We start from the raw sequence: 27,015 nt of genomic DNA on the forward strand, positions 1-27,015 counted from the left end.
CACTGCCTGAAAGGGTGGTGGAGGCAGACTCAGTCATTGCTTTTAAATGGGAGTTGGATAAGTACCTAAAAGAACATTTTTTGCAGGGCTATGGGGAAAGGGTGGGGGAGTGGGACTAGCTTAAGTACTCTTGCAGAGAGTCACACGGGCTCGACGGGTTGAATGGCCTACTTCCAATCTTTAACCATTCTATGATACTCATATGTGGGACAGTCAACCAGTTCCTGCAAAAGAAAAGTAGATAAAGATCTGAAAACCTGCAGACTGTTGATGCTGACATAAATGGCAGGATCTGCCCACCAATGATCTATGGGACTGATCCCGCCCACGTTCCTGGGGTCTGGAGAAGCTCCCCTAATTTAAATCAGACAGACAGGCACCTGTGCCACTTGAACAACTGTCTGTCAAGAGGCTAGAAATGCTGGCAGAGGGCTATTGGAATTTTATTGGCAATTTAATCTTTACTTTGCTTTTAAACTGTTCAAAACACAACTGAGCGGAGGGGCTTTGTAAATTCCAAAATGACGATTTGATGCTGATGAGTTAGAGGTGCACTAAAGCGGGGTGATTCTATTTGAGGCTTGTAAAGGCATAGGTCTCAGCTGCAGCAAGGGAGGTTGCCACACAAGTCAATGCTGTCACCCAGTTCCATCCAACCTGGCTGAAAGTGTGCTGGTATCAGGAGCAAAGCAAAATCTTTGACCTCCCCTTCCACAGGTGTCCGTGGCTTCAGCACTTGAAATGAAACAAGGGTTAGCTTTTAGTGTAAAGGGAGAGCAGAGAGACGGAGAAATGACTGGTGAAATCATCTGCAGCTGGTCATGCAGAGCTTGTAGGGTGAGTTACCAGGCACCACGACCATAACTCTGCCCCTGCCCGTCTGTGACAGCCAGCACGCTTACTGCGAGATGGGGAGAGGGTGTGCAGGCGGGCTCGGCCTCCTCTGCTGACAATATGCTGTCTGGCGTTTTAGGTGACTGTAGTGTTTTTGCTTCATGGGTTCTTTGCTTAAGCATTCATAGCAACACATTGCTATTAGGAACTATTAGTTGGCTTATTAACAAAGGTTTAACAATCACACTACACATTACCAGTTCATCCACCAGGCTCACAACCGCATGCCTCCTCATGGATCCCCTAAACCCAACTGACTGGGGTTTTATTGAGTCTTGTGAACATCATATGACTGGCTAAGCCACTCATAGTTGAGCAGCTCTACAACTATGTTAGATGAAAGCATCAATCAATTGCCCCCTTATTAGATGGGGCACTAAAACTGACAAGTTTACAAATTAAATTTTGACCATCAACTTAATTCAAATTAAAATTTGGTTGCCGGGTGTTGAGCAGCTCTACAAACCTGTGAGCATACTCACAGGCACATACATTACAGCAACCTTATCCTGTAAGATAGAAAGGAGTGTGTTAGTGACAGTCTTGTGAGGTATTTAGCGAATGTCCCTGTCATGGTCAAATGGCTGGTATGCAGTGTGTCCGATGTAAGGTGTGGGGCAGTGAGGGTTGGAATAGTGATAAGTGTGTGAATCTGAGGAGCAAGAGGTATAGTGAAGAGTGGTTCAGTGATTATAGGAGAGTGAAAGGAAGTGGGGGATGGGGAGTCTTGTGATTAGTGAGGTGGAGGTGTGAACAAAGAGTAAGAGAGCAGTATTGTTACCTTCACAACACTGGTGAGGCCATTGAACTTTCGGCAGTGCAGCCTGGGAGCTAAGATCTTGGCATTGTCCTCATCTGTGGTATCTTCCCACTGGTAGCGGCAATGTTGCCTAAAGGGCTTATTGCCCCCTGAAGGTATGAGGATGTCCTTCCTCCTGTCCACTGTCTACATCTGAGCCTCCAAGGCACCATCAGGAAACCTTGGTGCTCTCTCAGTACTTGCTGCAGCAATTTCGGTGTACAGAACTGTCTCCCTGTTGTCTGCAGCCTCTCCCTTTTAAGAGGTGCTGGCTACCTTTAAATGGCGTCAGAGACACCGATATCAGGGCCACAAACAGGCTGGCTGCATGCCTGACATGATAATGAGCAGGCAGCTCGAATATTACATGCTGATGGAACGACTCTCTAACAGGCACGTGCAATGCATGCCCACGTCCGGGCTCAATCACATTTCTTGGCCAATGAGTTTTTAAATGGATGAATGTGAAAAAGCCGAGGCAAACATTTTTGGAATAAAATTAAATTGTATCAAAAAACATCTTCAGTTGATTTTCCTGAACTGCAGAAAGTGACAAAACTTCATTCAAATGATTTTTTTTCCATTGAAAGTGTACTGATGTTGCTATAATTGGAAGTACGATGAACAGCAGTGGGATGTGATATAAACGTCTGTCCTTGTGAGGCTTCACCATTCATAAGTACTTCACTCAGCTTCATATTTCACTGCTGGCTATGACACTTCCTCCACGCACTAAAGACTGAGCAGTTAAAGTAATTAAAGGGGCACTGCCTCGATGAAAATGTGTTTGGTAGACTTGTTTACAAACCATAACACAATGCGATAAATTGCTTTGAAACACACCATTGTGTTACTTGCACATGAAATCGCCCTCGTGAAAATGGTGCATCACTCTTTGGTTCTTCTCCCTTCCTTCGAAAAATGTTTGCTAATACTTTCCATGACCCCCTTAAAAGCAACTCTCAGTAACTCAGTGGCCCAGAATTTTTGGTCGGAAGCTGCCCGCGGGCAGATTCCTCCGACCGCAAAAATTTCAATGAAAGTATCTGGTGGTTCAGGAGGTTTGGAGACTTGCGATCCTGGGGCTCTACGCGAAGGCCTTCACACGGATACATGTATCCCAGGAGCATTTGGATTTCGTATGCATCACTGGGATCATGTGGGCCGGCCCAACCTATCAGAGTTGGGGGATCCCCATTCATACTTAGGGTAATTCCGTATATACGAACCACCTTATGAATGGGAATACCCCCAAAAACACAGAAACATTGAAAATAACAAAAATACTCATATATTGCAAATTAATAAAAATTTAATTTAATTAATTATTTAAAACAAAAATGTAATCTGTTGAAAAATAAATTTACATATTTTAAAGGGTCTAAAAATAATCTTACCTTATTTAATAGGATTTTAAATGATAAATTATTTTTTTAATGTATTTTTCTGCACTTTAAAAGTCTTACGCTGATAGAAGCTGGCCTTATGCCTGCTTTTTATTTGTCATAAGAATTTGAAAGACATTCACTGGGCAGGACATTCGCTTGTGGAGGCCCTGAACTTGAGGAAAGGTAACTTCGATGGTATGAGACGTGAATTGGCTAGAATAGACTGGCGAATGATACTTAAAGGGTTGACGGTGGATAGGCAATGGCAAACATTTAAAGATCATATGGATGAACTTCAGCAATTGTACATCCCTGTCTGGAGTAAAAATAAAACGGGGAAGGAGGCTCAACCGTGGCTAACAAGGGAAATTAAGGATAATGTTAAATCCAAGGAAGAGGCATATAAATTGGCCAGAAAAAGCAGCAAATCTGAGGACTGGGAGAAACTTAGAATTCAGCAGAGGAGGACAAAGGGTTTAATTAAGAGGGGGAAAATGGAGTACGAGAAGGAGCTTGCTGGGAACATAAAAACTGACTGCAAAAGCTTCTATACATATGTGAAGAGAAAAAGATTAGTGAAGACAAACGTAGGTCCCTTGCAGTTGGATTCAGGTGAATTTATAATGGGGAACAAAGAAATGGCAGACCAATTGAATAAATACTTTGGTTCTGTCTTCACGAAGGAAGACACAAATAACTTTCCGGAAGTACTAGGGGACTGAGGGTCTAGTGAGAAGGAGGAACTGAAGGATATCCTTATTAGGCAGGAAATTGTGTTCGGGAAATTGATGGGATTGAAGGCCGATAAATCCCTGGGGCCTGATAGTCTGCATCCCAGAGTGCTTAAGGAAGTGGCCCTAGAAATAGTGGATACATTGGTGATCATTTTCCAACAGGTTATCGACTCTGGATCAGTTCCTATGGACTGGATTGTAGCTAATGTAACACACTTTTCAAAACGGGAGGGAGAGAGAAAGCGGGTAATTATAGACCGGTTAGCCTGACATCAGTAGTGGGGAAAATGTTGGAAGCAATTATTAAGGATGAAATGGTAGCACATTTGGAAAACAGTGACAGGATCGGTCCAAGTCAGCATGGATTTATGAAAGGGAAATCATGCTTGACAAATCTGCTGGAATTTTTTGAGGATGTAACTAGTAGAGTGGACAAGGGAGAACCAGTGAATGTGGTGTTTTTGGACTTTCAAAAGGGTTTTGACAAGGTCCCACACAAGAGATTGGTGTGCAAAATCAAAGCACATGGTATTGGGGGTAATGTACTGGTGTGGATAGAGAACTAGTTGGCAGACAGGAAACAGAGAGTCGGGATAAACGAGTCCTTTTCAGAATAGCAGGCAGTGACTAGTGGAGTGCTGCAGGGCTCAGTGCTGGGACTCCAGCTCTTTACAATATACATCAATGATTTGGATGAAGGAATTGAGTGTAATATTTCCAAGTTTGCAGATGACGCTAAGCTGGGTGGCGGTGTGAGCTGTGAGGAGGACGCTAAGAGGCTGCAGAGTGACTTGGACAGGTTAGGTGAGTGGGCAAATGCATGGCAGATGCAGTATAATGTGGATAAATGTGAGGTTATCCACTTTGGGGGCAAAAATGCGAAGGCAGAATATTATCTGAATGGCGACAGATTAGGAAAAGGGGAGGTGCAACGAGACCTGGGTGTCATGGTTCATCAGTCATTGAAAGTTGACATGCAGGTATACAGCAGGTAGTGAAGAAGGCAAATTGTATGTTGGCCTTCATAGCTAGGGGATTTGAGTATAGGAGCAGGGAGGTCTTACTGCAGTTGTACAGGGCCTTGGTGAGGCCTCACCTGGAATATTGTGTTCAGTTTTGGTCTCCTAATCTGAGGAAGGACGTTCTTGCTATTGAGGGAGTGCAGCGAAGGTTCACCAGACTGATTCCCGGGATGGCTGGACTGACATATGAGGAGAAACTGGATCAACTGGGCCTTTATACACTGAAGTTTAGAAGGATGAGAGGGGATCTCGTAGAAACATATAAGATTCTGACGGGATGGGACAGGTTAGATGCGGGTAGAATGTTCCCGATGTTGGGGAAGTCCAGAACCAGGGGACAAAGTCTTAGGATAAGGGGTAGGCCATTTAGGACTGAGATGAGGAGAAACTTCTTCACTCAGAGAGTTGTTAACCTGTGGAATTCCCTGCCGCAGAGAGTTGTTGATGCAAGTTCATTGGATATATTCAAGAGGGAGTTAGATATGGCCCTTACGGCTAAAGGGATCAAGGGGTATGGAGAGAAAGTAGGAAAGAGGTACTGAGGGAATGATCAGCCATGATCTTATTGAATGGTGGTGCAGGCTCGAAGGGCCGAATGCACCTATTTTCTATGTTTCTATGTTTAGTTTCGGAAGCGTGCGATCTGTTAAAAGTGCCAGATTTAGGCGCATGTACTTCGCATACCTAAACTCGGAACTTGCGGGGACCCCACGGGTACATGTGCACCTCGGAGGGGCCCATGAGGAGTGCGATTTCAGGCCCAATCTAATCATAGAGTCGTGTGCAGGAGCCGGAGTAAATGCAATGATTTGTGAGTATTCAGTTGTTCGCTGGATAACGTCCTAATCAATCAACTATTTGAGAGTCAGTTTACCCTGTAGTAGTTACACAGATTAAAGCCACTACATTGTTTTGTTTGGCTGCTTTGCTGATTGAAAGATATGTAACAAAGGTGAGGTTTAGGACTGATTATTTCCACCTACTCCACGTGGATTATTTGGTTTCTGAAGCTGATATATAATTAGCTGCAACAATACCCAAGAAGCTCGACACCATCCAGGACAAAGCAGTCTGTTTTCTCGGCAGTCTGCTTGATCGGCAACCCGTTTAAAACATCCACTCCTTCCACCACAGGCGCACGTGTCTGCAGTGTGTACTATTTACAGGATCAAGAAGCCTCCTTGATAAAATGCAACATCCCCACCGACACCTGAGAGTCCCTGGCCAAAGGCCGCCCTAAGTGATGGAAGAGCACCTCGAGTCTGGTCGGCGAGAGCATGCAGAAAACAAGCGCAGGCAGCGGAAGGAATGTGCAGCAAACCAGACACCCCATCCACCCTTTCCTCCAACGACTGTCTGTCCCACCTGTGACAGAATCTGTAATTCCTGTATTGGACTGTTCAGTCACCTAAGAACTCAATTTTAGAGTGGAAGCCAGTCTTCCTCGATTTCGAGGGACTGCCTATGATGATTACAGGATGCACTGCAGAAAGTCACCCAGGCCTCTTCGATGAAGGAATGATAATATTTGTCCTAGTTGGGATGGTGTGTGACTTGGAGGAGAACTTGGAGATGATGGTGTTCCCACGCAACCTACTACCCTTGTCCTTCTCGGTGATGGAGGTTGCAGATTTGGGAAGTGCTGCCATAGAGTGTACATTGACTTTTAAAATGAGAGTTTGATTTAACTTAAACTTGCCAAGGATGTATTGTTTTCTATTAACTGAATAATCACAACCATTGCATTTACTCCCGCATATGCACACAACTCTATGATTAGATTTATTACGTCCTTACACTCTTCTGCAAATCAACACGAGGCACATACTGGAGACAAGGTCACTCTGTGACCTGTACCTTTATTCACAGGACCAAGGAGTGCTGACCCTGCATGGGACCTCCCTTTATATACCTGGATGACCAGGTGAGGAATGTCTCCCACAAGTTCACCCCCTGTGGTCAAGGTGTGCATTTCTTAGGTGTATACAGTGTACATTGTTGTTACATGAAGGTTACAGTTACATGAAGGTTACATACATGACATCACCTCCCCCCCAACGTCTTTGGGTCAAAGATTGAGTCTTTCAGGCGGTCGACGCTCTCTCGTGGAGCGCCGCAGTTGGGGCTCTGGTTGTTGAGCCTTGGCATGCGTCTTTGTCACCTGTGGTGATTCCGGCTCGTCCGGGCTGGCCGCAGGGACTGTACATGCTGCTGAAGGTTCTTGTTGCTCTTTCACTGGCAGTGGTGTGGGCAGCATCTCATGATTTTCCTCAGGTTCCTCAGTGTCCATGCTTAACTTTTTTTTTACTTGGTCCAGATGCTTGCGGCATATCTGTCCATTGTTAAGTCTGAACACGATGACCCTATTCCCCTCTTTACCAATTACCGTACCCTCAAGCCACTTGGGCCCCAAAGCGTGATTAAGAACAAATACAGGGTCATCAATTTCTATACATCTCCCCTTTGAGTTACGGTCATGGCACTCATTTTGGGACTGGCGCTTGCCCTCAACAATGTCTGACAGGACTGGATGAATGAGGGACAGCTGAGTTTTAAGTGTACATTTCATGAGTATTTCCTTGGGCAGGACTCCCGTGAGTGAATGCGGTCGGGACCTATAGGCCAGTAGGAGGCGCGATAGGCGGCATTGAAGGGAGGGTCCTTGAATCCGGAGCATGCCTTGTTTTATGATTTGGGCCGCACATTCTGCCTGGCCATTGGAAGCCGGCTTGAACGGTGCTGTCCTGACATGTTTGATGCCATTACCCGACATGAACTCCCGGAATTCATAGCTAGTGAAGCATGGGCCGTTGTCGCTAACCAGGATGTCTGGCAAGCTGTGGGTCGCAAAAACCGCACGCAGTCTCTCCACTGTGGTGGATGTCGTGCACGAATTCAATATGATGCACTCGATCCATTTTGAGTACGCATCAACAACAATGAGGAACATTTTCCCATGAACGGGCCCGCATAGTCTACGTGAATACGTGACCATGGCTTGGTGGGCCAGGGCCACGGGCTGAGTGGGGTCTCCCTGGGGGCATTGCCCAGCTGGGCACACATCGTGCACCTGCGAACACAGTGTTCCAGGTCTGAATCAATTCCCAGCCACCATACATGTGACCAGGCAATGGCCTTCATTAGCACGATGCCTGGGTGCTCGCTGTGGAGTTCCCTGATGAATGCTTCCCTTCCCTTCTGGGGCATGACTACCCGGCTGCCCCATAGTAGGCAGTCGGCTTGGATGGAGAGTTCATCCATCCGTCTGTGAAACGGTCTGACCTCTTCAGGGCATGCTCCGTGTGCGGGCGCCCAATCTCCAATAAGGACACATTTCTTAATCAAGGATAGGAGGGGATCTCTGTTTGTCCATGTTTTGATCTGGTGGGCTGTGATGGGGGAGCCTGCGCTGTCGAAAGCATCGACAGCCATGACCATCTCAGCGCTTTGCTCCGCTGCCCCCTCAGTGGTGGTCAGTGGAAGCCTGCTGAGCACGTCAGCGCAATTTTCGGTGCCTGGCCGGTGTCGTATGGTGTAGTCATAAGCAGCCAGCGTGAGAGCCCATCGCTATATGCGAGCTGACGCATTGGCATTGACAGCTTTGCTGTTGGATAACAGGGATGTTAACGGCTTGTGGTCCGTTTCTAACTCGAACCTTCTGCCAAAAAGGTACTGGTGCATCTTTTTCACCCCGTAGATACATGCGAGTGTTTTCTTTTCAACCATCCCATATCCCCTTTCTGCTTGGGAGAGCGACCTGGAAGTATAAGCCACACAGGTTGGAGTTGGCCCTCATCATTACTCTGCTGCAACTCGCACCCAACCCCATAGGATGATGCATCACATGTCAAAACCAATTTCTTACAGGGGTTGTACAGAGTCAACAGCTTGTTAGAACAAAGCAGGTTCCACGCCCGATTGAAAGCCCGTTCCTGATAGTCCCCCCAAAACCAATCGCAACCCTTACTCAGGAGCACGTGTAGCGGCTCCAACAATGTGCTTAAGTTCGGCAGAAAGTTCCCGAAATAGTTCAATAGTCCCAGAAATGAACGCAACTCCGATGTGTTGCCGGGCCTGGGCGCACGACGGATCGCCTCCGTTTTGGATTCGGTAGGCCGGATCCCGTCTGCAGCCACCCTCCTGCCCAAAAACTTGACCTCTGGGGCCAAAAACACATACTTAGACTTCTTTAGTCGCAGGCCTACCCGGTCCAGTCGGCATAGCACCTCCTCCAGGTTGTGGAGGTGTTCCTCAGTGTCTCGACCCATGATAAGGATGTTGTCCTGAAATACGATTGTTCCAGGGATGGATTTGAGCAGGCTTTCCATGTTCCTTTGAAAGATAGCGGCTGCTGAACGAATGCCAAACGGACACCTGTTGCAAACAAACAGCCCCTTGTGCGTGGTGATGGTGGTCAGTAGCTTGGATTCTTCGGCCAGTTCCTGGGTCACGTAGGCTGAAGTGAGGTCCAACTTGGTGAAAAGCTTGACACCTGCCAGCGTGGCAAAAAGATCCTCCGCTCTCAGAAGCGGGTATTGGTCTTGTAGTGACACTTGGTTGATGGTGGCCTTGTAGTCGCCACAAATCCTGACCGAGCCATCCGTTTTTAGGACAGGGACGATGGGGCTTGCCCAATCGCTGAATTCAACAGGCGAAATTATGCCCTCTCTTAGCAACCTGTCCAACTCACTCTCAATTTTCTCTCGCATGACATATGGCACAGCTCTGGCTTTGTGGTGCACTGGTGTGGCGTCCGGGGTGATGCGTATCACTACTTTGGTACCTTTGAAAGTACTGACACCAATTTGAAATAGTGACTCAAACTTTTGTAGGACCTGTGAGCATGAACTTCGCTCCACAGATCAAATGGCGTGCACATTCCCCCATTTCCAGTTCATCTCGGCTAGCCAGCTCCTCCCCAAAAGCGCGGGACCATTTCCCGGGACAATCCAGAGTGGCAGCCAGTTCTCTGATCCATTATGTGTGACCATCAACATTGCACTGCCTGGCACTGGAATGATCTCTTTGGTGTATGTCCGTAATTGCATGTCAATGCGTTCTAGTTTGGGTCTGCTAGCTCTGAGTGGCCATAGTTTCTCGAATTGTTGGACACTCACAAGTGACTGGCTGGCTCCTGTGTCCAGCTCCATGCGTACCGGGATGCCGTTTAACAGTACTCTCATCATCATAGGTGGCGTCTTTGTGTATGAGCTGTGGATGTTTGCCACCTGAACCCTCTGAACTTCAGCATCCATTGCTGTGTCCAAAGCATAACCCTGCCTTGCAGATCCGCTTTGTAAACCAGCCTCGCTGCAGGCTTCCTGCACATTCTGGCCAAATGTCCACTGAAGTTACAATTTCTGCAGATAAATTGTTGAAAGCTGCAGGTTTTCGCAGCATGTTTGCCCCCGCACCTCCAGCATGAGCTGAGATTGTTGTGAACAAAAGAGCTGTTACCAGGCATTCCTCTCTGATTGTCTCTTTGATTACTCTTGAGCACTCTGTTAGTGGGTGTCAATGGCCCCATCCCGGGAAGTATTGTCCCTTGTGATGGTGTAATTGTCCGTTCGGCCTGCCATTGTCTCTGTTGAGGACTCACCCTAGAGTCTGTTACTGCCTGGTTGGTGTCAAATTGCCTTTGCCTGCCTGCGGGGTTCTGAATTGCATTTACCATGTTAACTCCCTGCTCCATCGCCACGTTGGGAGCAGAGTTGCGCGCGTATATGATCTCGGTTTCCTCCTCCCCCGCCATGAAGGTTTGAGCCATCAACGCCGCTGCTTCCAAGGTCAAGTCCTTGGTCTCAATTAGCTTTCTGAAAATCCCGGCATGACCAATGCCCTCAATGAAGAAATCCCCCAACATCTCCCCCCAGCAGGTGTCTGTGAACTTACAGAGGCTGGCCAAGCGCCGAAGGTCCACAGCAAAGTCCGGTATGCTCTGTCCTTCCAGACGTCAGTGCGTATAGAAACAGTGTCGGGCCATGTGTATACTGCTCGCTGGTTTGAGGTGCTCACCGATCAGTTTGCTGAGCTCCTCAAAGGTCTTGTCCGCCGGCTTCTTGGGTGCGAGCAGGTCTTTCATCAGCGCGTACGTCTTAGGTCCACAGCTGGTCAGTAGATGTGCCCTTCGCTTGTCAGCCACTGCCGCTCCCAGCCAGTCCTTCGTGACAAAACTCTGCTGGAGCCTCTCAACGAAATCATCCCAGTCCTCACCAACACAGTACCATTCCTCTGTGCTACCGGTGGCCATTCTCGTGAGTTGTTGATTCCCAATTCTCGTTGCCAAATGTTACGTCCTGCAAATCAACACAATGCACATACTGGAGACAAGATCACTCTGTGACCTGTACCTTTATTCACAGGACCAAGGAATGCTGACCCTGCGTGGGACCTCCCTTTATATACCTGGATGACCAGGTGAGGAGTGTCTCCCACAAGTTCACCCCCTGTGGTCAAGGTGTGCATTTCTTAGGTGTATACAGTGTACAGTGTTGTTACATGAAGGTTACAGTTACATGAAGGTTACATACATGACAAGATTAACTTCCTGTTAAGAGGAACAACGCTTCTTCTGAGTGAGCACAAGGCTGTAACTTGGTCAAAGGTGAGTCACCTGATCATGAATGTCCTTAAAAGACACATTGACGATCTCGGCGCAAAACCGCCAAGTATCGGTATATCTCACTTTGAAAAATTAGATTGGCTACAGAGGAAAAATGTAAATACATGTTTAAAATTACCACTTTAAAGAAAGATTAGTATGGCAAGCACAGAAAAGTTGAGAAAAGCAAAACAGATTCTTATACCAAGAATGTTTTGATACAACAGAAAAAAGGGTTTTAAAAATGTATAAAATTCTACAGATTTCAAAGGAACAAATACATTTTCAAGAATAAAGGTGTTTAATTCATACAATCCAAAAATCCTTCCAAAAACCTTCTATAAATTGTCTATGTTTTGAAAATTAATAGTACCTGTTCTAGACCCACTTTTCTATGAGGATCCAACAAGTGCGGAACACCGATTTAATCTCACACTCTTCTCCTTCTCCCCCAAAACTTGGGTTGTAAGGAATGCAGGAACAGGAATAACGGTCTCGCTAGCCTGTTCAGCCATTCAATTAGATCATGACATCCTAACTCCATCCACCTGCCTTGTCTCCATATCCTTGTATACCCTTGGCGAGCAAAAATCTAGCAATTTTCAGCTAGCATCCGCTGCTTTTTTGTGGAAGGGGGTTCCACACTTCTACCACCCTTAGTGTGAAGCAGTGTTTCCTAACTTCTCTCCTGAATGGCCTGGCTCTGATTTTAAGATTATGTCCCCTTGTCCCAGACTCTCCCAACAACAGACAAAGTTTCTCTCTATCTGCCATATCAATTCCTTTCAAAATCCTACAAACCTCAATCAAATCACCCCTTAATCTTCCACATTCCAGAGAATACAAGCCTCCTTTATGTAATCTCTCCTCATAATTTAACCCTTGCAGCTGTATTAATGTTCTGGTGAATCTACGCTGCACTACCTTCCAAGGCCAATATAGATGGGGTGCCCAGAACTCTACACAGTATGATCTAAACAGGGACTGGTATACCTGTAGCAAACTTCCTGCCCTTTGTATTTGAGCCCTCTAGATATAAGGGCTAACTTTGCATTAGCCTTTTTGATTACTTTTGGTACCTGACATGTTAGTGATCAGTGTACCTGGACCACACATTCTCTTTGGACCTTCACTGTTCCTAGCTTTTCACCATTTAAAAGAATATTTGAATCTATCCTTTTTATGGTCCAAAATGGATGAGCTTATCAACTCCCTGATGATTTCCAAGTCTCTTGAGGGTGCAGGGACAGAACCAAAGTGAGTTAGACTTTTTTTTAAAACACTGTTCTCGATCAGGCCAACATCCCCAGCATCGAAGCACTGACCACACTCGACCAGCTCCGTTGGGCAGGCCACATTGTCCACATGCCCAACACAAGACTCCCAAAGCAAGCACACTACTCAGAACTCCTACATGGCAAGCGAGCCCCAGGTGGGCAGAGGAAACGTTACAAGGACAGCCTCCTTGATAAAGTGCAACATCCCCACCGGCACCTGGGAATCCCTGACCAAAGACCGCTCTAATTGGAGGAAGAGCATCTGGTAGGTCACTGAGCACCTCGAGTCTCGTCGCCGAGAGCATTCAGAAAACAAGCACAGGCAGTGGAAGGAGCGTGCGGTAAACCAGACTCCCCAACCACCCTTTCCTTCAACCACTGTCTGTCCCACCTGTGACAAAGACTGTAATTCCTGTACAGCCACCTGAGAACTCACTTTAAGAGTGGAAGCAAATCTTCCTCGATTTCGAGGGACTGCCTATGATGATGATGATGGTTTAAATACTTTTAATAAAACAATATTATTATTGTTTTAATACTATACGAGTGTTTTAATGCTATTAAGTAGAACTCGAAGGAAAAGTGCAACAATGGGATTGAGTAAATAAAGAAATTAGGTGATGGATCACTATTACTGACTTAAAAAGCCTCTGAAAAGACGGATTTTTGTTTTGATTGTACAGGGTACCATGTTTTGTAACGATTAAAGTGAAACTGTGTCATTCCAGCAACATAATGGCCCAGAAATCCCGGCTGGCTGCTTCCCGTGAGCGATCGGGTAAAAAACTTAAAAAAGAAGCGCACTTACCTGAAGCTGCTGTGCCCACACAAGTTCCGGTCCTGAGGCCTCCGCCGACTGCGCGTCGCAGAGCGTGCAAATCAGGACATGCGCAGGCCTGGAGCTGCAGTCACATGGCTCTGGGCAGCCAATCAGGTAAAGTATGTTCTCATTCATAATAATGGGAACTCCGTAAGTTGAGAACCCCCCCCCCCCACCCCCCCACCAACACTCAAAACATTAATAAAAAATAGGGCTACACTACATATTTAACATTAATTTAACTGAAAGTTATCTATGTATTAATAAAAATATATATTTTTGATTTTTAAAAAAAAGTTTTTTTAATTATGCTTTAAAATAAATTTAACGTAGTGGGCAGGGTTTTTAAATTTAAAATGTGTTTTTTTAATTTTAGTTTTTATGTTTTAAGTGTGTTTTAAAACTCTTATTCCTGTAAAAGTAGGCTATGCGCCTGCTTTTATCAGGCGCAAGAGTTTTTAGGATATTTGCTGGGCAAGATATGGGTAAATATCGCAATCTTTCCCATGCGAATGTCCTGGCTGCCGAGATACGGAGGATCTGTCAAGCTGGAGCTTGACAGATCAGAAAAGCCGATATTTCAGCGCATGCGCATTGTGCGCTGAAAACCGGCATTTGTGATGCCTTCCCGGATCTGTACACAGTCCGTACGGACCCAGGAGGCCGGAATTTCTGCCCCAATGATAGAGTTTACCATTGCAGTGTAAGTGATTTATGTTGTTAGGAAACACATTCATTAAATCCGAGGCACAGTTATCCTTGTGCACATAGAGGCATTCTTGGCATTGTATAAAGCACAGTAATGAGAATGTTGAAACATTAGCTGGGGAAGGAAGGTGGGTCTGTGTTCTATGTGAGAACTAATAATATAACTTAAATAAGTAAACACCATCATAGTGCTTGTGAAATCCAATGCGGAGTTGTACTTTAAACTGTTGACATTCAAGAGATACACAGCGTCACAGGTTTGATCTGTGAGGCTGTCCTCCTGATCCTAACAAAGCACTGATACAAAGGAAACTTCAACGGCTGAAAAATGCAAAGTATTAGTTTAGAGTTTGAAGGTAAGTGACTGCAATAACAACACCGAAACTGCTGTTTATTTTCCATCTTAACTGGGCTCCCAAGTTTGCTTCACAGAATCACGCATTTATTTACATAAGTAAAGCATTGCATATTATAATCAAATAGAAGGCAGGATCTAGGCTACAGGTACAGAATTGCCTCTCTCTGCGTTATGCAGTGGACATTGTCAGAGAATTACCAGCGAGTTGAAAATCAGAGGTTCAAATTGTAAAAGAAATACATAATTTTGAGAGGAAAGCAAGGGCTTTCTATTTATTGTGTTGTGATTGGTATCCGTTTCGGGTTCTGTTTATCAAAAGGACTGTGCAAACAAATCATTTTATGCTATTTTTCTTCAGTATGAAATCTATTTGTGTCACGCAAGCTATTTTCAAAGCCACACAAACCCCTCTCTGGGCTGAACCCTTAGTTGAAAATCAGAGGTTCAAATTGTAAAAGAAATACATAATTTTGAGAGGAAAGCAAGGGCTTTCTATTTATTGTTTTAGACTGCAGACCTATGCTGTTGCCGTTGCAAATTTGTGCAGAATGCAGCAGACAATCACAGTCCAGGAGAGAATCTGGGCTGTACTGCAGAAAGCCCCTAGACCTGTCTAGGCAGCAAAAGCATTGTTTAAGCAGTCTGCTCAAGGATCGCTGTAGTGGTCCCATGGCTCTATGCCAGTCATAAAGAGGATAGCCCTTTCCGCAAGCAGTCAGCCTCTGACTTGCTGAGCTGGGTCAAAGAGTGCGGGGATAGTGGGCGACTGGGCATCATGACTTCTACCATGATGGTAGAAACCGGCCACAGACCTACATGATGCCCTGGTGGTGATCACTCACCAACTCAGCTTTAATGGAGTGGAAATATTCCAGATCCCCATTCATTCATACCCATTTATTGTTCTCCCTTAAATGGAATGTGTGCTTGGGGAGTGGGGTTATAAACAAACTTTTGAAAGCAATCAAAGCTTCTTTCTGATGCTTTTGTGCCATAATATTCCAGCTACAAAGCAGCAACAGAATTTTACACGCCAATTTTAGTTAATGTAATGAGAATCAGCAAAGGCTAATCGACACTTTGAGGGGCAGGGGGATTTTAAACCTACCCTTTGGTAGAAACTGGCTGTGGGGGCGGTTAAAATACCTAGGGTTACTTACTCGCCAGAAAGCCACCTAGATCCCGCCAATTTGGATTTTAACCATCTGCCCAAAGCCAACGGGGTCCTAATTCACATATGCAAACCAGGTTCTGATGAGGTCATCGGGGCCCCGATAGCGATTTGACTTGAGCGAAAAAGCATCACGATCTTCCTGTCAGGCGAAGATCTGCATGCAGAGGATCGGGAAGATGCAGAATCCGTCCAGCAAAGTTTTTTTACTACTTTTGTGTGGCCAAAGGACAGTTCCTCCTGGTCCCACCAGGAAAGTTTAGGCCTACCCTTCCCCGGACTCTTTCCCCCTCTTCCACACTTGGCTATGCTGGCAGGTGTCCAACGGCTCCCTGATTTTCCAGAGCCCGACATCTGCTTCCCACCCACTTCTTACCCTTTTGGTGGATCGATGGCATCTTACTGAGGCCCAATGGTTAAAATGGCCATGGCCTCATGCTGTGATGGTCGGGCAGGAAATGAACTGAAATCTGCATTTTCCTACCGGAAAACTGCTGGCAACTAAAATTCCCCCGCGCCCCTCCCTCTCCCCCACCCCCCCCCCCGCCCCCCGACCCATAATTTAGCAAAGATAAAAATGAACATTTATGCAAAAGACTTGGGTAATAGTTAGCAGCAATAACGATTGAACTGGAGAAGGGGACTTGGCTGTTATTATCGCAATACATACTCATTTAATTGTTGATGTCTCTTTAATGGAGTCAAACTCTGATTACCTGAAGTAAGTTCTTGCTGATGTCCAAGCAAGACATGAATAAAACTTCCTCGTTGTTGGAGCACCTTGTTGGAGAATTCCTGTATATAATAAGCCATTTGAGATAAGTAAATATTTGATATCAATCAAATAAATTGAAAGTTAGCTAAAGGAACTATTTTCTGCAGTAAAACAAAATGTGTGTGTGTGTGTAGGTAGATATAGATTACTATCTATCTGTATGCATGGATATATGATATAGACAAGGGGGTCAAAATTACCCTCAGTGAGAAATTGGAGAGGGCAGTTCGATTTAAGCAGAGATTTACAACCCGGTGGGAGTCGCAGGGAAGAACTGGAAAATTCGGCTCTTTCACTCTGTCACCGCCTCGCAGCACTATGGGGCGCTGTTTGAGGTAGTGTATGGGCGGGTTCAGGTCAGGAGCGGGGCGGTGTCAATCACTTAAAGGGGAGAGACGCTGTGAGACCGACGTGGCGCCCATTGGGCCACCAGAGAGGTGTTCGGCCGGCACCCAAGAGGGGGTGCTGAGCTACCTGTTGCCGGCCCGGCCAAACCAGCGGCCGCCATTGTCGAGCCGACTCAGGAGTCCCGCGGGGCAACTCCCCCTGCAGGGTGGAAAAGGGCCGCCGCCAGGCGGTAAGGGCTCAGCGCCGGGCGGTAAGAGGTCGGCGCATGGCCGACAAGGGCTTGGTGCGCCGGGCGGGGCAGAAACACAGGGCGTGGCGGAAACCCGTTCCCGCTGCCCCCGGCCAGAGGGCAATTGCATATGGGCCGGAAAGGGTTTACTGCCCCATTAACGGGTCTTAAAGAAGAGGGCAATTCCCCCCCCCCACCCCCAAGATGTTTTGAAGAGGGAAACAAAAGTGTGAGTCAAAATCCCCCTTGCTCACCCCATGGCTTAACCCAGAACTGTCAGTTCTCAATTTAAACTGAGAAGTGCTGAGAAGTGAATAGATTGTCTTCATTGTTTGGCTACCCAGAGCAGTATTGATTTATTGAATGTTCTTTAGATGAGGTGCTGTCTCTGGGCCACCTGTGAAAGTGCTGGGTCAACATAAAAATATTACGTATTGCTGAAATTAGGTGCTGAATTAAACCTCTCTCAGTTTAATTATGAAACACATTATACTGGAAGAAATTTGGCTTTTTTTTTCTCTCGGGAACGGATCAAATAATGTTGTATCCATTCTGTATGATTTGCTGTAACAATCCAAACATGTCTCAAGAGACATCCTCAGTATAGTTAGCAAATCAATGTTGATCTTTCTCTGTATATCATGATCAGTCTTTGGATTTATTGACTTAGATTTTCCTGCTCAAGTTACACTGGCTCACAGGTGGACTTTGGTGGTAAATGTGACTCGAATCGCTCCAGCAACTCCCCATTCACCCCCGCCATTTCCAGGATTTCACAACGGAAGTGATGCAGGACGTATTATATTTCTGCCCATATATGGGCGGGGTTAATGTAATGATATGCAAATGACAGAAATACATCATCTGATTTATTTCCTATTACATGTGATACCAGGGAGGCCTGTTCATCCTGGGCATCCAGTATTGCTGTGATGGCAAAGGGTCCTTTATAAAATGTAAATTCCCCCAAAAACCATAAAATTGATCATTAAGTAGTTGATGATATAGGCTTCGGCGACAATGTTTCAAAAATCTTTTACAACAGCAGTCCTGAGGTAGTGGGTAACATTACGCTGTGATGGGCCACTGAGGTCTACTGCCAATCTAACTGCCATTGCAGAGGGACTACTTGGCAGAGGCCGAGTCTGAGGCAGAGGCAGAGTCTGCCTAAATTATGTGAATGACCCGGAGACCAGAAGATTATCCAGAGTCATGGGCGCACCGATACCAAAAATGGAATCTAAGTTTGTAAAGTGGAATATCTCGGCTATTCAGACTGATGAGAACTGTTTTACACTATCAACAAGGACAAGAACGGCAACTGAATTTGGGAGATGGCTTGGATCATTCCTAAGCTGCAGTCGCGCCATGAGTGGCATTATTTAGAGCTATTTCGAAACATCTTGGTCCATTACTGACTGCATTTGTTTTTCTGCCTTAATAGTTGGCAAGATGGCAACGTGTGTTTCAGATCATGTATTTTCAGAAATATTGCACAAAATAATGTTTGTGTGCCAAAAGCAAAAGCAAGTATGTTTTCCTCATGGTATAAACTATAAAAACACAGCAGTGCAGAAACTTCAGGAAATCTGTTTGTTTTTGTAAATGTCTACAGACCACCGAATAGTGGAAGGGAGGTGGAGGAAGGAATATGCAGACAAATTAGGGAAACGAGTACAAAACATAGAATAATAATCATGGGGGATTTCAATTACCCTGATATTAATTGGACAGAAGAGGTAGGTAAAGGGTTAAGGGAATGGAGTTCCTACAATGTGTACAGGACTCCTTTCTAACCCAATATCGAAAAAGCCCAACAAGGGAGGATTCGCTATCGGATCTAGTAATGGGGAATGAACCAGAATAGATAAGAGAAGTAAAAGTAGGGGAACATCTAGGCAATAGTGACCACAATATAATATGCTTTAAGGTAATAATTGAGAAGGACATAAGTATGATGAAGACCAGGGTAATAGATTGGAGAAAAGCTGATTTCAAGGGGCTGAGAATAGAACTTGGGAAATAAAATGGACATCAATATTGGCAAATTATGACTTAGAACAGCAATGGGAAACATTTAAAATGGTGTTCAACAGAGTACAGGAAAAATATATTCCACTTAAAAAAATAAGCACAAAATGGGGATGCTAGGATTTATGCTACATGCTCAGAACATTCAAAACTAAGAGTATAGGATCATTTCTAATTGAAAATGATACGACTGTAATAAGAGACATTCTTCCTGTTGTATGCAGCATGCAGCCAATAGTGTAACGACTGTTAAGTGATGATTTAACACGTTTATAGTTACAGATTTTTAAATGTTTTTGTTGCTTAAGGCATGAAGGAAAAATTGAGGGTAAGGAAAGAAGCTTACATTAAGTACATGGACAGCAGAGGAGAGCATGATAAGTGAGAATATGAAGAGATTAGGAGAGAAGTCAAAAAAACAATTGGTAAGTCAAAGAGGAACTGTAAAATTAAATTATCAAGGAACATAAAACAAAATAGTAAAATATTTCATAGATGCATAAATAAAAAAGGAAGGTTGGGATGGGAATCGGGTCACTAAGGAATGGACAGGATAATACCACAGGCAATAATAAGAGAGAGAGCAGAAATATTAAGTAATTACTTTGCTTTAGTATTTACTAGGGAGATAGAACAGATGGACATGAAATTATATCATGAAATTAGTAATGAAATAACTGCATCTAAAATAAAAGGAGGAGATATATTAAACAAACTAATCAAACTCAAAGAGGAAAAAAACCCTGGTCCGGATGGATTACATCCATGCATTTTAAAAGAATCTAGGGAAGAGATAGCAGAAGCATTACTACACATACTTAAAAATTTGTTAAAAAAGGTGTAGTGCCAGAGAACTGGTGGATGGCTAATGTAATACCTATATTTAAGAAAGGAGATAGAACATGTGCAGGGAACTATAGACCAGTCAGCTTAACATCGGTGGTAGGAAAAATAATGGATTCCCTACTAAAAGAGAAAATAGAATGCAAAAATATAACAAAAGAGGTAACAGAGAGTAGACAAGGGTAATGCAGTGGATGTAATGTATCTAGATTTTCAAAAGGCCTTTGATAAGGTACCATATAATAGACTAATGAATAAGGTCAGAGAATGTGGAGTCAGGGAACAAGTAGCAGAATGGATAGCTAGCTGGCTTCAAGACAGAAAGCAGAGAGTAGGGGTGAGAGGTAGCTATTCACAGTGGCAGTAGGTAAGTAATGTTGTTCCACAAGGAGCAATGCTGGGCCCACTGTTGCTCACAAGTTATAGTTAGACTTTGGAATCAAAAACACAATTTCTAAATTTACGGATGATACCAAATTGGGGATGATGGTCAATACTGAGGAGGATGCAACAAATTACAGGAAGACATTAATAAGCTTGCAGAATGGGCATATAATTAGCAAATGAATTTCAACACAAGATAAATGTGAGGTGTTACATTTTAGTAGGAAGAATAGGGAGGTTACATTACTTGGAGGGTGAGAGTCTAGGTGGGGTAGGGGAACAAAGGGATTTCAGAGTACAAATACACAAATCATGAAAAGTAGCAACACAGGTTAGCAAGGCCATAAACAATCAAACCAAGCACTAGGGTTTATTTCTAGAGAGATAGAATTGAAAAATAAGGAAATTATGCTAAACTTGTATCGAATCTTGGTTAGACTACACTTTGAGTACTGCGTGGAATTCTGGTCGCCATATTCTAGAAAGGATATAGCGGCATTGGTGAGAGTGCAGAGAAGATTTACAAGGATGATACCAGAAATGCGAGGGTATACATATCAGGAAAGGATGAATAGGCTGGGTCTCTTTTCTCTTGAAAAAAGAAGGCTGAGGGGTGACCTAATAGAGGTCTTTAAAATTGATAGAGTGGATACAGAGAGAATGTTTCCACTTGTGGGGAAGAGCATAACTAGGGGCCATCAATATAAGATAACCAACAAATCAAATTGGGTAAACAAGTTTCTTCTGAATTCCCTGAGGGTGGCGAGAATGTGGAACTTGCTACCACAGGGAGTAGTTGAGGCAAATAGTATAGATGCATTTAAGGGGCGGCTAGATAAGCATACGATGGAGGAGGGAATAGAGGGTTATTCTGACAGATTTAGATGAAGAAAAACAGGAGGAGGCTCAAGTGGAGCGTAAACGCCGACATGGACTGGTTGGGCCAATGGCCTCTTTCTGTGCCGTATAGCCTATGTAATCCTATGTATAAAAAATAACAATGCACATCTTGAAGGCTCCACAATTCTTTAAAGGACAGACGTCAGGATCCCTTCTTTAAGGGATTCCATGTCGTGAGCTGCTTCAACAATAGCAATATTAGCGGAAAGCAATTTGGTCATCAGCACACATGCCAACCATCATCTTTTAAAACTGACGATCAGCTTTTCAATGTTTTACTAGAAAAATCAGTATTTTTATCTGGCATTGGAAAATTCTAAATCATCGTTGCTGCTAACTATGCTTATGTGTACTGCAATAAAACTTGCATTTATACAGCGCCTTTCACAACCACTGGACATCCCAATGCGCTTTATAACCACTGAAGTACTTTTTCTTTGAAGAATAGTCACTGTTGTAATGTAGGCAACGTGGTAGCCAATTTGCCCACAGCACGTTCCCACAAACAAACAGCAATGCGATCATATGCTTCCTGCATCCCAAAAGAGGCTGGTTGAATACATAATGTGGATCAGTCTCTTGACATTAATGCCTTGGGTAGAGGACATGATATAAACATAGAAACATAGAAACATAGAAAATAGGTGCAGGAGTAGGCCATTCGGCCCTTCGAGCCTGCACCACCATTGAATAAGATCATGGCTGATCATTCACCTCAGTACCCCTTTCCTGCTTTCTCTCCGTACTCTTGATCCCTTTAACCATAAGAGCCATATCTAACTCCCTCTGGAACTGATCCAGAGTCGAAAATGATCACCAATGCATCCATTATTTCTATGGCCACTTCCTTAAGTACTCTGGGGTGCAGACTATCAGGCCCCGGGGATTTATCGGCCTTCAATCCCATCAATTTCCCTAACACAATTTCCCGCCTAATAAGGATATCCTTCAGTTCCTCCTTCTCACTAGACCCTCGGTCCCCTAGTACTTCCAGAATACATGCCAACCTCGAAAACTAGCAAAAGCTGGCCAACAAAAATGGAAACATCTGTTGACTGTCATCTGCGCCCACCCCTTCTCCACCGTTGTGTTGTACAGTAGTGTTTCTTCCTGCTTCTACATGTCTATAAGTTCTAAGATGCTAGTATAGGGTTGAGCACTTGATGCGAGTGCAAATGGTGAAGCTGGATGCTCAGGTGTTACGTGCTGCTGTGGGCCCGACTGCATCCCACTGCTTTCTGTCCCATCATCTGTAAACAGAGCAGAGATACATTTACCAGTGCTTTAGTGCAGTTTGCCAATTCACCATTGCCTTTGTATGTAATGAAGTAAAAGACTGATTGAGTAATTAGCTGCTCTAGATATGAAGAGAAGACGTGATACATTTGGCACATACCAGGGTATGCAACTCTTCGACAGGATTATGTTCTCTGTCTCCATATCAATGTAGACCAACATGCTCTGTTCAAAGGTTGTCAGGGGCTTAGTTGTGTTGCTACTCACCAATGCACCACATTTCTCTGTCAAAATGACATGAATAAACATTACATTAATGTACCGTTACATTATACACAAATGTAATGAGATCTGTTTTAAAATTAAAAACTTCACTGTGATATCTTTATACAATTATCTGTGTCACCTTAGATTAAGGTGTTGCAAACGTAATTATTATCAGATTGAAAAATGTGAATGTTTCTGAGGTCCACATACGGGAGTGGACGGGAGTGATTCTGAACATGAGGAATTGTCTTCTGCAGACCTGTGAATTTGCAATATCCTTACTAGTGGTATACATCTGTTCTGTATTCTGTGTATAGTAGCTTTAACATAATCCACATTTCTTTCCATGTCATTTCCTTCTAACTGTGTTGTCTAATCCACCTCTTATTTCCTCAAAATCTGCCTTATCATAGTTAAATCGTGTTGTTTCTTGTCGGATACAATTGCTGTCAGTTTAACACTTATTTTGCTGCCATGCTTTTTCTGTCACACTTTATTCTCTAGCCCTTTTTTCTACCTTGTTCTGATTGTCTAATTTTCCCTGCCACATTTAGTTATTAATTTATGATAATTTAGAATTTATCAAAGCTTCCTGTAGGTGATATATAAATGTTCCTATCGCAAGCAAATTTCTCCCCTCTAATGGATGGCATGCAAATGTATTCATTGTAATTCACTCATATATTCATTTATTACAGCAGAAGGCTGACCAAACGAACCAATCAGATCACTTAAAAATATTTTATTTTTTGTCCAACACTTTTTCTCAATAATGGAAATTTCAGATTTCCAAACATGAGGTTTTAAACAAAATTAAAACATCAATAATTACATATTTCACAATAACACGATTGAATTTACCACAGACCTGCAGTTTAGTAAAAGTTTTATTTCAAGGTCTCAGCCTCCCTCTCACTCCTGGGATTGCAATTGGTAGTTTTCCCTCCACAAGAATGTTTATGCCCACAATTCCCTAGGTGCAGCAGTCTGAGCATGTGCAGAGTGAAGAATTTCCCAGCATACAAGTGTACAACTTGAAACAATCCCTCCTGCAGCAACAGGAATTTATTTTTCTAGATTATTTAATAAACAGCTGTATAATAAATTTAAAAGCTTTACTCAAATAAAGTTTCACATTCAAACTATCATCAACTATTTCATTTTTACTTCAGAGAAACATCCTCTGTGCTAGCACCTAGAAACATAGAAACATCGAAAATAGGTGCAGGAGTAGGCCATTCGGCCCTTCGAGCCTGCATCACCATTCAATAAGATCATGGCTGATCATTCCCTCAGTACCCCTTTCCTGCTTTCTCTCCATACCCCTTGATCCCTTTAGCCATAAGAGCCATATCTAACTCCCTCTTGAATATATCCAATGAACTGGCATCAACAACTCTCTGCGGCAGGGAATTCCACAGGTTAACAACTCTCTGAGTGAAGAAGTTCCTCCTCATCTCAGTCCTAAATGGCCTACAGCTTATCCTAAGATTGTGTCCCCTGGTTCTGGACTTCCCCAACATCGGGAACATTCTTCCCGCATCGAACCTGTTCAATCTCGTCAGAATCTTATATGTTTCTATGAGATCCCCTCTCATCCTTCTAAACTCCAGTGTATAAAGGCCCAGTTGATCCAGTCTCTCCTCATATATCAGTCCAGCCATCCCTGGAATCAGTCTGGTGAACCTTTGCTGCACTCCCTCAATGACAAGAACGTCCTTTCTCAGATTAGGAGACCAAAACTGAACACAATATTCCAGGTGAGGCCACACCAAGGCCCTGTACAACTGCAGTAAGACCTCCCTGCTCTGAAACTCAAATCCCGTCGCTATGAAGGGCAACATGCCATTTCCCTTCTTCACCGCCTGCTGTACCTGCATGCCAACTTTCAATGACTGATGAACCATGACACCTAGGTCTCGTTGCACCTCCCCTTTTCCTAATCTGCCGCCATTCAGATAATATTCTGCCTTCGTGTTTTTGCCACCAAAGTGGATAACCTCATTTATCCACATTATACTGCATTTGCCATGCATTTGCCCATTCACCTAACCTGACCAAATCACCCTGCAGCCTCTTAGCGTCCTCCTCACAGCTCACACCACCACTCAGTTTATTGTCATCTGCAAACTTGGAGATATTATACTCAATTCCTTCATCCAAATCATTAATATATATTGAAAAGAGCTGGGGTCCCAGCACTGAGCCCTGCGGCACTCCACTAGTCACTGCCTCCCATTCCGAAAAGGACCGGTTTATCCCGACTCTCTGCTTCCTGTCTGCCAACCAATTCTCTATCCACGCCAGTTCATTACCCCCAATACCATGTGCTTTGATTTTGCACACCAATCTCTTATATGGGACCTTGTCAAAGGCCTTTTGAAAGTCCAAATACACCACACCACATCCACTGGTTCTTCCTTATCCACTCTGCTAGTTACATCCTCAAAAAATTCCAGAAGATTTGTCAAGCATGCTGACTTGGACCGATCAAATGCGCTGCTATTTCATCCTTAATAATTGATTCCAACATTTTCCCCACTACCGATGTCAGGCTAACCGGTCTATAATTACCCGTTTTCTCTCTCCCTCCCTTTTTAAAAAGTGGTGTTACATTAGCTACCCTCCAGTCCATAGGAACTGATCCAGAGTCGATAGACTGTTGGAAAATGATCACCAATGCATCCACTATTTCTAGGGCCACTTCCTTAAGACCATCAGGCCCCGGGGATTTATCGGCCTTCAATCCCATCAATTTCCCCAACACAATTTCCCGCATAATAAGGATATCCTTCAATTCTTCCTTCTCACTACATCCTCGGTCCCCTAGTATTTCCGGAAGGTTATTTGTGTCTTCCTTCATGAAGACAGAACCAAAATATTTGTTCAGTTGGTCTGCCATTTCTTTGTTCCCCATTATAAATTCACCTGAGTCTGACTGCAAGGGACCTACATTTGTCTTCACTAATCTTTTTCTCTTCACATATCTAAAGAAGCTTTTGCAGTCAGTTTTTATGTTCCCGGCAAGCTTCCTCTCGTACCCTATTTTCCCCCTCCTAATTAAACCCTTTGTCCTCCTCTGCTGTATTCTAAATTTTTCCCAGTCCTCAGGTTTGCTGCTTTTTCTGGCCAATTTATATGCCTCTTCCTTGGATCTAACACTATCCTTAATTTCCCTTGTAAGCCACAGTTGAGCCACCTTCCCAGTTTTATTTTTACTCCAGACAGGGATGTACAATTGTTGAAGTTCATCCATGTGATCTATAAATGTTTGCCATTGCCTATCCACCGTCAACCCTTTAAGTATCCTTTGCCAGTCTATTCTAGCCAATTCACGCCTCATACCGTCAAAGTTAGCCTTCCTTAAGTTCAGGGTCTTAGTCTCTGAATTAACTCTGTCACTCTCCATCTTAATAAAGAATTCTACCATATTATGGTCACTCTTCCCCAAGGGGCCTCGCACAACAAGATTGCTAATTAGTCCCTTCTCATTGCACATCACCCAGACTAGGATGGCCAGTTCTTGCGTTGGTTCCTCGACATATTGGTCAAGAAAACCATCCCTAATACACTCCAGGAAATCCTCCTCCACCGCATTGCTACCAGTTTGGTTAGCCCAATCTATATGTAAATGAAAGTCGCCCATGATAACTGCTGTACCTTTATTGCACACATCCCTTATTTCTTGTTTGATACTGTCCCCAACCTCACTACTACTGTTTGGTGGCCTGTACACAACTCCCACCATCGTTTTCTGCCCTTTGGTATTCCGTAGCTCCACCCATTCCACATCATCCAAGCCAATGTCCCTCCTTACTATTGCATTAATTTCCTCTTTAACCAGCAACGCCACCACACCTCTTTTTGCTTTTTGTCTATCCTTCCTAAATGTTGAATACCCCTGGATGTTGAGTTCCCAGCCTTGGTTACCCTGGAGCCATGTCTCCGTGATGCCAATTACATCATATCCATTAACTGCTATCTGCGCAGTTAATTTGTCCACCTTATTCCGAATACTCCTCGCATTGAGGCACAGAGCCTTCAGGCTTGTCTTTTTAACACACTTTGCCCATTTAGACTTTTGCTGTAATGTGGCCCTTTTTGTTTTTTGCCTTGGGTTTCTCTGCCCTCCACTTTTACTATTCTCCTTTCTATCTTTTGCCTCTGTCTCCCTTTTATTTCCCTCTGTCTCCCTGCATCGGTTCCCGTCCCCCTGCCATATTAGTTTAA

General features: G+C 44.2%; 1 protein-coding gene across 11 annotated transcripts in view; it reads left to right on the forward strand.

Annotated features, from left to right (window-relative positions):
- LOC139276706 (protein FAM107B-like) overlaps positions 1 to 27,015 on the forward strand; it is a 270,434-nt gene that overhangs the window by 193,526 nt on the left and 49,893 nt on the right. Inside the window, exon 1 of one of the 11 annotated variants that reach the window (XM_070894686.1) lies at positions 13,567 to 13,649. The exons of 9 other annotated variants lie outside the window; for them this stretch is intronic. In XM_070894686.1, coding sequence (XP_070750787.1) covers positions 13,628 to 13,649 — 22 coding nt within the window. In that variant the 5' untranslated portion in view covers positions 13,567 to 13,627. Of the gene's footprint in view, positions 1 to 13,566; positions 13,650 to 19,524; positions 19,581 to 27,015 lie in introns of those variants that run through there. One more of the 11 variants, XM_070894690.1, reaches the window with a different exon arrangement.

The sequence above is a fragment of the Pristiophorus japonicus genome, chromosome 12 (genome assembly GCF_044704955.1).
Source record: "Pristiophorus japonicus isolate sPriJap1 chromosome 12, sPriJap1.hap1, whole genome shotgun sequence".
Taxonomy (NCBI): Eukaryota; Metazoa; Chordata; class Chondrichthyes; family Pristiophoridae; genus Pristiophorus; species Pristiophorus japonicus.